Source organism: Eubalaena glacialis, chromosome 1 (genome assembly GCF_028564815.1).
Source record: "Eubalaena glacialis isolate mEubGla1 chromosome 1, mEubGla1.1.hap2.+ XY, whole genome shotgun sequence".
Taxonomy (NCBI): domain Eukaryota; kingdom Metazoa; phylum Chordata; class Mammalia; order Artiodactyla; family Balaenidae; genus Eubalaena; species Eubalaena glacialis.
In genome coordinates this window covers 55712933-55728195 of record NC_083716.1, presented here as the reverse complement: position 1 = coordinate 55728195, position 15263 = coordinate 55712933, and the positions used below count along the sequence as shown (strand labels likewise).

The 15263-nt window shown below is 43.9% G+C and overlaps 1 protein-coding gene across 2 annotated transcripts in view; it reads left to right on the top strand.

Annotated features, from left to right (window-relative positions):
- The window catches only part of SH2D4B (SH2 domain containing 4B), a 74136-nt gene that overhangs the window by 23589 nt on the left and 35284 nt on the right, over positions 1–15263 (top strand). For both annotated transcript variants that reach the window (XM_061196849.1, XM_061196858.1), the window contains exon 4: positions 11896–12043. In XM_061196849.1, coding sequence (XP_061052832.1) covers positions 11896–12043 — 148 coding nt within the window. The remainder of the gene's footprint in view (positions 1–11895; positions 12044–15263) is intronic.

The following is a 15263-nucleotide window of genomic DNA, read 5'->3' as shown; positions in this document are numbered from 1 at the left end:
TCCTTCACTCTGGAGTGTGGTATGATGTATAGCTCTCACTTTATTTTCTTCCAAATGGCTAGCCCGTTATCCTAACATCACTTACTATGTAAACCGTCCTCTCTCCTCTCACTGGATTTGTTGCCTCGATTCTTACTTCTTACTTACTTTTGGATCTTTTCGTGGATTTTTCTTCTTTGACTGATTATTCCTGAGCCAGATTTAATTGTTTAATTATATGCAGCTTTAACATAAATTTTACCATCTATTAAAGTCAGAGTCTATCATTATTCTTCATTTCTAAAATGTCCTTGGCTAATCTCATCCATTTTTTCCTATTAGAGATACTTCTGAAATATTTTCTCACTATCCTCCTCCCCACAACATCAAAAAAAAAAGTGGTGGTTTTTATTGGAATTGCATCAATGCTATTGCTGTATTTGTGGAGGATGAACATTTTTATAATATGAACAATTAAATCTTCTTGTTCAGGAATGTGGTATTTTCTTCCTTTTATTCAAAGCTTCTTTTTTGTCTTTGATATAGGTTTTTTTTTTAACACCTGTAAATGCACTGGCCACCCAATCCCAAACATTCTCAATGACATACGTACCTGTGGGCTTCTATTTTTTGGACTTTGGTAAAATTTATTCTTTTATTTAGGTGCTCTACATTTCTTTTCTGATTAAACTTTAGGTTTAATATTTTTTATTGCTATTGTGATTGTGCTCATTATTTTTAAACTTATTGCAATTGCTAGTTATATATTTATATTGTTACTGGTCTCCTTAGTTAAGTTTCCTATGAGTTGCATTTTTTTCTAGGAGATTCTTTTGAGTGTTTTTTTTTTTTTTTTTTGGCTGCACCATACGGCTTGTGGGATTTTAGTTCCCCGACCAGGGATTGAACCCGGGCCCTCAGCAGTGAGAGCATGGAGTCCTAACCACTGGACCATCAGGGAATTCCCATCTTTTGAGTTTTTAAGTGAAGCAATATTTACTCTAAAACACTTTATTTAAAAAAAAATTCAAACTTGAAGAAAAGTGGAAAGAATAATAAAATGAATACTCACATATTATCCACTTAAATTTACCAGTTATTAATATTTTGCCACATTTTCATTCGCCTTCCTTCTCTCTCCATGCACGCAGGCGCACACACACACATACAGATACATGTATGCACTTTTTGGTTGCTGTCATTTTGCTGAACAATTTGAGAGAAAGTGGCAGACATAGTAACTCTAACCCAAGAGTTAGCAAACTATTTTCTGTAAAGGACCAGATAATCAATATTTTGGGCTTTTTGGGTCTGCCTCTGTCACAACTACTCACCCAGACCATCGTAGCACAAAAGCAGCCACAGACAGTATGTAAACAAAAGGGTGTGGCTGTGGTCCAGTGAGACTTTTAATAATGCATGTCAGCCAGGTTTGGCCTGGGAGCCTCAGTTTGCTGCCTCCTGATCAAACCCTAATCCTTCAGCGAAGATCTTCCATGAAAAAGGACATTTCCTGTCATAGCCACAATAATCATTATCACACTGATTGAAATTAACAATATGAGTCCATAATAGTAACTCAAATCTAATCCACAGTGGAGAGGTATTTAGTTTGTATTGTTGGATTTTGCATATGATTATTTAAATCTGCTGAGGAAGAAAAACAATACTTTTTATAATGTCTCCAACAGCGAAAGTCACCTGTTCCAATCTCTGGACTCCCTCCTCCCTAGAGGTGAGCTGAGTCCCAGATGCTGGGAGGGTAGCTCAGTGGAGCTGGGGTCTTGGGGCTCAGTTCCCAGTGGAGATTTTCTGGTTGATGTTCTCCTTGAGGACCTCAGTGATCGACGGATATAAATTGTGGGCTGGCTCTGTGTCGGGGTTCATGGAAGGATCATAAAGCTATGTGGCCAGGCATCAGGTTCACTGAGGGACCCAAATGCAGGCTTTGGTGTTATTTCCAAAGAAGGTTATCGTTATTATGTGTTTGTTCGTGTTTTAAAAATTAATTTTCTAAGTGTGGATGTGTTTAATATGTGTTTAATATACATAGTAACCCTGATGGATATGTCTGCATTTTGAGGAGCCTCAGAAATGCAGGTAGCATCTTTGAGGCCCTGGAGGGGCTCATTAAGGAACGTCAGATCAGACTCTGGCATTGGACAGTCCATGTTTATGAGCTGGGATATTTTCTGTCAGAGCTGTCTGTAAATGAACTACCCTTGTATTGTGACAAGCTCTTCATCACAGGAAATGGTTACGTGTAGGCTGAAAGTATCTGAAAAGGTTTCTGTGGTGGATTAAATATGCCTCTCGGTAAGTTTTTGGCCTCACCTCCCTTTGAGAAGTGGGGTCTGCTTCCCATACTCTGAGTCTCCGCCGGCCTTGTGGCGAGCTTTGGTCTGTAGGATGCAATGGAAGTGACTCTGTGTAACTTCTGAGGACGGGCTGTAAGAGATTTGTAGCTTCTACCTTTGCCCCTCTGGAAGCTGCCTCATGAGAAGCCCTCCTGCCCTAGACTCCCAGGTTGCAAGGACACCCAGGCTAGAGCCACACAGAGGCTACGTGGAGGAACACCGAGGCACCAGGCACGTGAGTGAAGCCTCCGTGATTCTTCCAGTCAATGACCTCAACCAAGTGATTGACCTTGGCTGACACAATGTGGGGCTGAAGGGCCACCCAGTCAAGCCCCGCACGAATTAATAGTCCACAGAATCACAAGCACATATAACGGTTGTGTTTTAAGCCACTAAATTTGCTGATAGCTTGTTGTTACTTAGCAATAGATAACTGCAACAGCTTTGCCAAAGGGATTTATGCATCGGGCTAGAAATTGGTTTAGATAATTTTTACTGTGTCTTTCAACACCAAGATTCTAACATAATGTGAGTCTTGCATGCAGCAATGCAGCGATAACATTCATCTAATTTAATACTTTTTTTTCCCCCTGAGAACCTAAGTGCAGGTTGTTTGGGGGAGGGTGGTGGTGGTAGTAATAAACTCCCTGCTCTCAAAAAGCTTACAGGGTGCCAGGGGAGAGACAACTCTATGAGCAGCCCTCAGCCCTAACCACGCTCAGGGGACCATAGAGGGCGAAGGTCCCTCCAGGAGTCTTGCACGAGCAAAGACAGGAAATGGAAAGGAGATCTGTGGAATGATGAATGGTCTGCTGGGGGCAGAGAAAAAAAGCACACGATGGGTGGAGCCAGATGTAAACCTGGAAAGGTAGGCTGTGGAGCCCTTGGATGCTACGCTAAGGAGGTGGACTGTTTTCTGTGGGCAAAGCAGACCTGTGAGGATACAGAGGGCCATGGTTGGATCAAGTTTTACGAGGATAACTGGTGGGGAGGGTGTGATTCAAGTGATGAAAGTTTGCAGGGAGAGAGAGGCCAGTTAGGAGATCTTTGCAGTGGTCAAAGTGGGAAATAACGGTCTGGACAGAGTCTGTGACTATGGAGAGATAGAAGGGGATGGACAGAGAGAAACGGTGGTGGTGAAATCAACAAGGCTTGGCATCAATTAGATGTCGGGATGAGGGAAAGCAGAGAGCTAAGCGTCTGAGCCCCAGGCTGAGGGATGGGTAGAGGGCACCACCCTCTAACCGCGGGGACCTGGGAAGGAGGTGCAGACTTGGAGGATAGAGAATGTGCTTGGAATGGCTGTGCTGAGGGGTTATTTTTTTTGTTTGTTTGTTTGTTTTATTTTTGTTTTTTACCACCCAGAAGGGGGCGGGGGTGGGGGCTAGAGGAGAGGAGAGAACCTGGATGAGAAGCCTGGTGGTGGAGGGAGGTTGGCTGGGCTCACTTTGGGCAGCCTGTGTTGAGGATGTAGGCGCGTTCTGCGAATTCTCACTGGTCATAGGAAATTCCTTTTAGAAAATGGAGGGAAAAAAATCCCAGAACCTTGTGTAGGGTTAAAGAGGGAACTTCAAAATAGGAGATACAGACAGCTAAAAACATGTTTTTAAAAACCATTCTGTTGTGGCTGGCACCATTTGAATGAGATTTACATGGAAGTTTTTTGTTTTTTTTTTTAGAAAAAAGGAGATCATGAGGCCAGATAAAATTTGCATTTTTTTCCCTGCTTTCTTAACCCATAAGACTGATTTTGGACGCTTCTCCCTCTGCTTCCGACCACAGAACATGGGCTAAGGATCCTGCTCTCTCCCTCTCCCTCAGGGCCTGTGACCTCCTTTCCCCACCTCCAAGTCTCCTGCCCCCTCCCGCCTCCTCCCAGTTTCCCTGATGAGGAAGACACGGTACAGCTAAGTTGTCCTTTCATTTTTCTCTGTTTTCTATTCAAGGCCACTCTCTTTTTGTTTTTTCTCCTTTAAGGCTGGAGTTCATTTTGGCCACTTCATGACATCCTCCACAACTAGAGAAACTATCGCTGCCTTATTCCCAATCAGGTTATAACCGGTGGGAAAACCTTCACTTTCCATTTTCTCTCGAAAATTGTAGGCTTTATCTGAGTTTCTCTTGGACAAGGCTGGCATCAACAAGACAGCGTGGTGTGGTTTACCCTTTCCCCATCACGGATCATCACAAACCCTCTCGTCATCAATTCGTTAATTCACTCACTCTTTCGGTCAGTGTTATGGAGCACCCAGTATCTGCTAGGCCCTGTGCTGGGAACTGGCGATGGAGGAATAAACGACACAGGCCTGGCCCTGTCCTTTGGGAGTACATCATCCCACAAGGCACAATGGTATCATTGGGACCAGGCTAAAAACATAAACGACTGTACCTTCCAGAAAAAGCATCTGTCTCCGTGACATTTTCCATTGGGGTGAGACGGGCCAGGCCTCTGTGGGCTCCTGCGGTGTGCTGTGACTGATGGGTTATCAGGAGAAGGGGGATTGAATAAGCTGGACAGCTCAGAGGGCTTTGGGCTTGCCAGAAAAAAGCAATCGACTCCTAAGGTGGAAGGCGAGTGTTTTTGCCTATCTGCCTTTTGGCTGCCTTGGCCTTTGGCTGCTAAGCCTAAGAAAGATGGCCTTTTCTTCAGTCATCACAGATGGGCCAGATGACTCTGAAAGTAGCAACAGTGAAAGTTTTCAGGCAATTTTAGCTGTGAAGGTTGAGCATTTTAGCAAAACCAGGGCGAGAATAAGGTAGTACTCTTTATTTGTAATTGAAAGTGTTTCCTTTTGTCGACTCATCCCTGTGAAGAGCTTGCCTTTGTCACAGTAAGTGACCAGTTGTTTTCCTTTGAGATGGAGGTTGATGCAGGTTTCTGGCTCTTAGGTGTTGTCTCAATCTCAGGAGAAAAGGATTGAGTGAACAGTGGCTCTGCCATCCGTCTATCTATCTGTCTATTTATTTATTGGCAGTAATTTTTTCGCATCTTTATTGAGGTGTAATTGACAAATCAAAATCGTATGTGTTTAAAGTGTACAATGTGATGTTTTGATATACATGTACATTGTGAAATGATTACCCAATCAAGCTAATTAACATATCCATCACTTCACCTAGTTACTTTTTGTGTGTGTGATGAGAACACTTAAGATTTACCCTGAGAAAATTTCAAATATACAATACAGTGTTAATTTATAGTCCTCATGCTGTACATTAGATATCCAGAATTTATTCATGCTGCATAACTGAAACTTTGTGCCTTTTCATCAAACACAGCTTAAGTATCTATAGACAGAAGAAAAGATAAAAGAAGTAGTATATATGTATATACAGTGGAATATTATTCAGTCTTAAAAAAGAAGGAAATCCTGCCAGTTGTGACAACACGGATGAACTTGGAGAGCATTATGCTAAGTGAAATAAGCTAGACACAGAAAGCCAGATGTTGCATGATCTCACTTAAATGTGGAGTCTAACAAAGTCGAACTTGTAGAAGCAGAGAGTAGAATGGAGGTTGCCGGGTTGGGGTCGGGGGAGTGGGCACTGCCATTTACCTTGCTGCTTCATGTCACCACAGCTGGTTGGAGTAGGAACACTGCATTTAATTTGAGGTGGTTGGTCAAATGCTATTTATCTATGGTACGCCAGTCATGACCCTTCAGTGTCCTTGTTATGGGCTAAATTGTGTCCACTTAAAATACATATGTTGAAGTCCCAACCTCCAGTATCTTAGAATGTAACTATATTTGGAGCTAAGGTCTTTAAAGAGGAAATTAAGTTAAAATGAGGTCTTTAGGGCGGGCCCTAATTCCCTATGATTGGTATCCTTATAAGAAGAGGGAATTTGGACACAGACATGTATGAACACTGAGGAAAGACCATGTGAAGACACAGGGAGAAGATGGCCATCTATAAGAACTTTGTTATGGCAGCTTTGTTATGGTACTTTGTTATGGCAGCCGGGCGAGCTAGTACACCCCTTATCCTTACAAGGGAGTAGGACTAGGGGGTTGAAGCCCCTCTGGCTTTGACATGCCTTGACTGCCTGGATTTTCCCTGAGATCCACTCCTGTCTGGAAGACTCCTAGGGGCAGATGATGGATCTATAGTCCCCGGGTGGAAGCTGTCTTGGTTGGTGCCCTGTGTATTGTGTGGTGTGGTGACCACAGTCAGATTAGGGATTCCTGGGGGAGGAATAGAAACCCACTGTGTAAACTGTGAAGTGCTGTACCAGTGCGACGCTTCATTTTTGTGCTTCTGAGATGCTAGTGACTGATGAAGGTGAAATACAGCTTTGGGGTAAGATTCAACTTCTGCTTTGGAGTCAGACAGACCTTGGTTCCACTTTTGCATCAGTCATTAACTCTCTGTTCTAGTATTTCCCATCTTAAAACCAGCCAACCAACACACCCTCCCTCCCCATTTCTATCTTAACCCCACGTTCCCCTCCGGCTGCCACTTCCTGTCTCTGCTCCTTTTTTTACAGGAAATGTCTTGAAAGGGTTGTCTGCGGTCACTCCCCTGCCTCTGCCACGCTGCCTGGATGGCTGCCCATCGCGCCACTAGGGCTGCTGTTGACAAGATCTCCCATCACATCCTGAGACCACGTCCTGCTGTCCCTTGTTGCTTCTCTGTCCTTATCTTTTGTGATGTCTCAGCAGCCTGAGCTCAGCTTACGACTCCCTTTTTACTTGAAATGCTTTCCTCTCTTGGCTTCCCCCATGGACGTCGCCCCTTCTGGTTTTTTATCTTACCCCTTGGTCTGCCTTCTCAGTCTCCTTTCCTGGCTCCAGCTCTTTCTCCCAACTTTTACATGGCTCAGCGCCCCAAGACACCCTGGCTATTTTCTCTTGATCTGCATTCTTTCTTGCACTGATAACGTCAAGTCCATGGCTGAGAAACATCACCCCCGAGCAGAGGGCCTCTCAGTCAGCATTTGCAGCCTGCACTCACCCTCAAGTCCTGGGATCACGTGTCCCACTGCCCACGGCAGGCCTCTTGGATGTCAGATGGTGTCTCAAACTCATTAAAGATAGAATTTTGTTTGTTTTCCTTCCAGCCACAGTGGATAATTCTCTACTCAAACATGCCAAACCTGTTTCCAGTGCTGGGGCCACTGCACCTGTGGTTCCCTTGCTCTGGAAATTTCTTCTCCCTGAGACTCACTCATCAGCCTTCTTATTATTTAGGTCTCAGATCAGTCCCTTTTGAGAGGACTTCTGGTCACGCAGCCTACTGTAGCCTCCCAGACTCTATCACTTACCCTGTTTTAATTCTCTGCACGCTTTATTATTTCTGATATATTTTTTATTTTACTTGATGCGTATTTTTCCGTCATTGGAAGGCAAGCTCCGAGAGAGTGGGGCTGTGTCTGCCTTGTTCGTGGCTACATCCCCAGTGCCTGGAGCAGGCCGAGCCTCCTAGATGCTCAGTAAGGATTTGGTGAATGACCGGATGAAGCCACTCAACTTCTTTAGCCCTTAATTCCTGACTCCTAGAGAGTGGGTCAATAGGAAGTTGGAATTTTGTCTATGTTTTAGAATTTAAAAAAATGATCATTGAATTGGAGAAAAGTCCTCAATCTGTGCCATTTCAGAAGCAACAAAATCCTTGCCTTTTTTTTTTAAATGAGGGACTCAAAACTCACAGTTACTGTCTTCTTTTTTTTTTTTCGATCCATTAAAATATCAATGGACTGAAAAAGTTATAAGCCACAAAAACAGAGAAAATGAGAGGAGGGAAGAACAGATGAGAAAATGTCCACAGAAGTTTGGTTTCTGGAAGACAGAGAGAGAGTGGTGCGGGGGTCAGTGGGGCTCCTGCAGGAAGAGGGCTGGTGGCACTGAGCCGACTCAGTCCGGAGTCCCCACAGGCTCGGGACTTGGGGGCAGCAGATACATGAAGGATGGCTCTGAGAATGTGGGATTGGTGGCAAGTTTCTGTGTGGAGTGGCTGGACCCTCAGGTCCCTGCTTTCACCTGTTTCTTCCAGGCTACTTCATCCCTTCCTCTAACCAGGAGGAGATGGGGAGTTGCAAGGGCAAGGTTGGGGCTCAGCGTATCAGGTTGAGTGGAGAGAGCAGATGGGGGGCAAGTGGGAAACGGGGAGCAAGCAAAGGTCTGAACTCTGAACAGTGGGACCTGCAGCCAGGGTTGCCTGTAGGGTGTACAGGGCTGGCAACTTTTTTTTTTGGTGGTGTTTTTGTCTATAGCAAATTAACAATTTGAACTACATAAAATCAGTCTATTAGCTCTATTCTGGTGGCCCAATCTCAAGTGATCCTATGATAAAAATATTGTGTTGGCCAGTAGGATTCATCTGCTTGCTGGACCACCCTTCTGGAACCAGGGCCTGGCCACTGGGCCCCAGGGTGACTCCATAAATATGAATCCTGGAGCTCCTTGGGGCACTTGGTTAATCCCTTGCATGGAGCAGAGGGTCAGAGAGCACCTTGAAGGGGAGAAGCAGGCACTAGGACTCATGTGGGACCTGGTCTGGGCTTGGGGCATCTTACCTGGACCACACTGCTGCCCCTGCCACTCCTGGGGGTACTATTTCTGGCCAGTCTTGGGGGAACTTGCAAGGGAAATTTGCAAAAAGGCACCTCAAAGCATCGGTTTCCCATGAAGTGTGGGGCTTAGGCTAGGGGTCCTGCTTGCTTGAGTCTAAGGGCTGTTCTACCTGCAGCCTGCATCCCACACAGACTCCTGGGATGCTGGTGGTCTCATACCACCCAGGTAGGACAGAGAAGACACTGAATAATCTCAGAGGAAGGACCTCCAGATACTTATATTTGAGGGTCCTCAATGAAATGGCTGATCCTTCATCCAATCTTCCTGGAGTTAAGCCCACCTCTCAAGGAAACCCTGACTACACACTCTGAGTCTCTGTTTCAGATACGTACTTACTTTCTCTCTTGAATGTGAGCAGTCAGAGAACATCAGACATCAGAGGAAAGCCTCCAAAACAAATGACAGGTGCCAAATCAAACAAACTTATAAGAAAACAAAAAAGCAAAGAACAGAGGAAATAGATCTAAATCAGAATATGGGGGAGAAAAATCTCTAAAATCCTCAGAGATGAGCTATTGCATTCATGACACAATTTCAGGGTACAACGAAGCAAAAAGAAACAACCAAAGAATAAGAAAGAGGGCTTGGGAGTTACAAATGTGCTAGCTGAAATAAAAAATTCAGTAGAAGGTTTGGGGGATAAAGTCAGTGAAATCAGCCAGGAAGTAGAACAAAAAGACAAGAGATGGAAAATAAAAGAGAAATGATAAGGCACTTATAGGGTCAAATCAGGCAGTCCAGCAGTTGACACATAGGAGTTCTAGAAAGAAAAAAGCAAAATGAGAGGAGAAGAAATTATCACAAAAATTCTAGGCAGAGATGTATTAGACTAGAAGGACCTGAATCTCCAATCGAAAGCATCCTGAGTGCCTAACACAATCAAATCCACACCAAGGCACATCTATTAAAAAGGTTCAGGGACTTCCCTGGTGGTGCAGTGGTTAAGAATCCACCTGCCAATGCAGGGGACATGGGTTCGATCCCTGGTCCAGGAAGATCCCACATGCTGCGGAGCAACTAAGCCCATGCACCACAACTACTGAGCCTGCGCTCTAGAGCCCGCAAGCCACAGCTGCTGAAGCCTGCATGCCCTAGAGCCCGTGCGCCAAAACTCCTGAGCCCACGCACTGCAACTACTGAAGCCCGCACACCTAGAGCCTGTGCTCTGCCACAAGAGAAGCCACTGTAATGAGAAGCCCGCGCACCGCAATGAAGAGTAGCCCCTGCTTGCCACAACTAGAGAAAGCCTGCGCACAGCAACGAAGACCCAACACAGCCAAAAAAAAAAAAGGTTCAGAATTCAGTGATAAAGGGAAAAATTAGTGCCTTATGCAGAAGAATGAGAATCTGAGTTCAGTACTGGATGCTGGAAGACAAGATAGTAAAGTCTTCCAACTTCTGCAGGAAAATTATTTTTAATCAGATTCTATGCTTAGCTAGAAGTTACATGCGAAGGTAGCATATAGATATTTTCAGACAAGACTCAATATAGATATATAGATTATATATAGATCTATCTATAGATATATATAGATAAATAAATACATATATATATATAAATATAGATATTTTCAGACAAGTGTCTCTCTGTGCATCCTTTTCTGAGAGGTATTGTGAGCTATGTTGCTGCAAAATGAGGACGTGGACAAGAAAGAAAACATGGAACAAAGAAACAGGGGCTTCAACTCACGGGAGGCTGAGAGGCGAGTCCTGAGAGGACAGACGGACAGGAGACCTAGATGGCAGCCAGCTGAGATGGGGAAGGAGAGATGCATCTGGGGGGCGGGCGTCCCTTGGAAAAGATCACTGCTGTATTGTCTGTTATAAAAAAAGCACTTGGTTAAACACAGAGAAAGATTTACTGCAGATCTTAGAGAAGTTTGGCAAAAATTCAACACTCTACTTCAAGAAAAAGCAACTAGTAACTCAGGAAAGAAAATTATTCGAAAGAAAAAGTCATCACACTGCCATGTTTTACTGAATTTCAGATGCCATTAATTGTAAAATCTATGATTATTTTAAGAAGAAAGAAAAAAACTGTTGGCTATGAAAAAGGCAAGTAGTAAGTTGTAAGACATACATATTTTAGAGATATTAGAAAGTTAAAAAATGTAATTCTTAGAATTGGTGGAAATAGCACCCTATTTGGCGTTACAGTGAACTATATTTAGTTCTGCACCCATCTTTGATTTAACCACAAATTGTGATGTAAATCTATCATGAGGGTAAGGAGAGGAAAAGTATGGGTACGTACCTGTGTGGGAAATATAAGTGCTAAATACTCATGTACCAAAAAAGAAAGGTAGTAGTTAATGTCTAGAATTGATAAATCAAGAATTAGTGGCATTATTCAGACATGGAAGTAACCACATGAAGGAAAGCTAAAATAATTGAGGATGGTGACCTCTGGGCAGTAGATGAGGGTGGGGTAGGTTGGGGTGAAGTGGTTTGGAGAACTGATGTTTTTTTATAACAAGCCTTTTGGCATATAATGCACGATTGACATGTGTGTGCATGTTGCTTTGATTAAACAAAGGTAGAGGAAAATACACGGCCCTTTTGGAGCTTGAAAGCAGGACAATAATTGGAGATTTGGGGCCCCCAAACCTGCTCTCTCTCTGAAATATCTTCTCTGAAAATAAGATTAAGATATAATCATATCCTGCTTAACTGGCCTCCAGGAAGACCAGGTGCCCCTCCCCATGCCTACCCTCCCTCTTCCCCCAGAATGGAAGTGTGACCAAGGGTGGCCCAAAGGCCTCTTACTATTGCAGAAAGCTTCAGAGTCTACAAATCGTTCACATATTTCAGGCCATTTGATCCTTACCGTGGCCTGATTAGGTGTAAGTATCACCATTTCACGTGCGTAGAGACAGAGCCTGGAGGGGCACCACTGGCCCGCCTCTTCACCTGACAGCTCAGCCCTTCCCTGCCCGTGCCCTGTTACCGTCACCTAACGTCATCCTGTCCCCGTGATATCTTAGAGGAAAGAGGAGGAGGAGAGGAAGCGAGGAGAAGAGCAGATTCGCCTCCAGGAAGAACAGAGGGCGAAGGAACTCTACTGGACCCTGAAGCAGGCCCAGCTGCAGAGCCGCCCCAGTGAGAAAGAGGAGCGCGAGTGGGAAGAACAGCGTGAGTACAGCTTGTTTCCTGGGGACCGGGAGGCCGGCCTGCCTTCTTCACCCGCTCTCCTCCCACCTGTCTATCCGCTCAGTCATCATTCCAGTTCACTCAGTCAGGGCAGAAGCCTTTGCCTGGGGTCAACCATGTATGTGGTCCTGCTAAGGACCCAGGGGGTAAGGGCTCCATCCTCAAGGAACTTACTTGCCTGTTGGGGAGGTTTCTTATACTAAAGAATAAAACCCTACATTTACTGAGTTACCGATAATTTTCTGACTCTGTGCTAAGCCCTGGGGATCCAGAGATGAGGGATCACGGTCCTTATCTTGGGGGAACTCACTGGCCAGACAGGAGATAGACACACAGGCTAAGGGCTTTGAGGGAAAATGCACACGTTCTGTTGGAGCACTTGGTGGCTATCCTGGTGGCGTTCCAGTTGAGGAGTTACTAAGTGAGGCTTGATGGTGGCGTAGGGATAACAGACAAAGAAGCTGGAGAGGGCCCTTGGGAAGGAGCACCCAGAATGTGACAAAGGAATGTGGCGTGCTTAGGAAGTTAGAGATGTATGGGGTGGCTCTTAAACTTGGAGAGTGTCAGGGGTGGTAAGAAGTTAGGTGGGAAAGAGAGGGTGGAACCAGGTTTGAAGGAAGGGTGGTGTTTTAGTATGTTCTTGAGATTTGCTTTAATCAGGTATGATTAGACATTCAGACATGGAAATGACTGTCTTGCAGGAAGAAGTTTTTCCTCACAGATTCCTAGACATGGAGAGCATGGCATGCCAGGCAGGGCCACATGGGGAAGCACGAGGGTGAGTCAGGGGACAGAGGGAGCAAGGGGAAAAAGTGGGCAAGAGCCTTCATTGTGGTTTCTTTGGAAAAGGTAAGGTAGGGCAGGGTAAACAGGCTTAGGATTGGCTAGTATGAATAATTTCAGCAGGCTCTGGGTTACAGGGGCTGTCTCTAGTTCTCTGATACCTGGCCCTGGGGTGATTACGGCAGATGGATAGATTGTGGTGTGTAAGAACTAGATAAAAGAGGTGGTTGGAATGTGGGCTTTGCATGGGTTAGTTTGCATTTGAAAGGCACACTTGCAGGTGAGTCCTTTACTAGCTTTAGGAGTTGGCTCGCTCTTGGAAGGGCAGCCTCTGAAGGATCGGCAAGGCCCCAGATGTCAAAACTTCGAAAAATACAGAAAATAAAAAGGCATGATTAATATGGGTGGACACTGGAAGCTTCTAAAGGTGAGTGACATGATTCAGGCTGGGTTTGGGAGTGAGAGCTAGGAGGAAGCTGCTGCAATGGTTCACTTTAGAGAACTAGGGCCACAGCAGGGAGAGCAGAGATGTGAGGTGCCTTCTGCCAGCCAGCATTCTGGTCCTCAGCACTTCTTAGTCATCTGCCAGCTTCATTAGACAGACTTAAAAAAATTGAGATATCATTCACATACCATAAAATACATCCTTTTAAAGTGCTCAATTCAGTGGTTTCTAGTATACTCACAAAGTTGTGTAACCATCACCACTATCTAATTCTAGAATGTTTTCATCACCAGAGAAAGAAACTCTGCCCGCTGGCAGTTACTTCTCCCCCCACCACACCCCTGGAAACCATTGATCTAATTTCTGTCCCTATGGATTTGCCTGTTATGGACATTTCATATAAATAGAATCATACATTATGTGACCTTTTGTGTCTGACTTCTTTCATTTAGCTTGTTTTCAAGGTCCATCCACATTGTAGCATGGATCAGTCATTCATTCTTTTTTATGACTGAGTAAAATTCTGATGTGTGCATATACCACATTTCTGTTTATCCATTTATCAGTTGATGGACATTTGGGTTGTTTCCACTCTTTGGCTATTATAGATGATGTTGCTCTGAGTATTTGAGTATGTTTTTGTGTGAACATATATGTTCATTTCTCTTGGATATATATCGAGGAGTGGAATTTCTGGGTCATATGATAACTCTATGTTTAACATTTTGAGAAACTGCCATACTGTTTTCCAAAGTGACTGTACCATTTTACATTTCTACAAGCAATGTGTGAGGGCTCCAATTTCTTCATATCCTTGTCAGCACTTGTTTTTCGTGGTGTTTTGCTTTATAGCCATCCTAATGGGTATGAAGGGCTACCCCATCGTGATTTTGATTTGCATTTACCTAACGACTGCCACAAAAATACTGAGGATCCTAAGAAACTATTATGAACAATTATATTCCAACAAATTAGATAACCTAGAAGAAATGAATAACTTTCTAGAAACATGCAACCTACCAAGACTGAATCACGAAGAAATAGAAAATCTGAACCGTCCAGTTACTAATAAGAATATTGAATCATAAAGTTATATATGGATATTCAACCTCACAGGGGTCGGTGCCGCTGACCCCGCATTATTCATGGGTCAACTGTATTTCTTTTGACATTATAGAGGTAAGCTTTTTTGTAAAGTCTCTTTGCTTCTACTGAGAGTTTTGAGGAAAACTGGAAGAAAAATTAATATCAGTCCCCAAATAGAAGATACCATGCCTGTTCAAAAGCAGGTTTTTCTATAGAGCAGGAACCAGGAGATAACTGTGGGTGGCAGCCTTGGTGTAGAGGTGTCCTGTCTTCATGAATGTAATTACTTGCCAGGTTTAGGTGCTGCAAGGCATCGATCGGCTCCCTGTTTTGGTATGAACTCATGGCAAACTGTAGTGTTTGGGAGGTCAGGGGCCTGCCGATCTCTCAAAGGATGCTCGTGATGTCTACTATTGGAAAGGTCAAGCAACATTTTGATTTTGATCTTGAATGTCCAGTCTCACGGGTTGGATTTTGGCCGATTGAAATTAGGCATATACGGTCTTGGTTTTTGCATGGGAATTATTGTAATGCTTATAAATGAAAATGAAATCATGCAACCATCTTAAGTCAAACAAAAATAATAATAATAAAAGAAACATACTGGCCTTGGAAAAAAACAAAAAAAGAATATTGAATCAGTCATAAAAAATCTGCCAACAAAGAAAAGTCCAGAAGCAGATGGCTTCACTGATGAATTCTACTGAACATTTAAAAAAGAATTAATACAAATCTTTCTCAAAATATTCCAAAAAATTGAAGAGGAGGGAACACTTCCAAACTCATTTTAGGAGGCCAGCATCATCTCATACCAAAGCCAGATGGAGACAATACAAGCAAAGAAAATTACAAGCCAGTACCCTTGATAAACATAGCTGCAAGAATCCT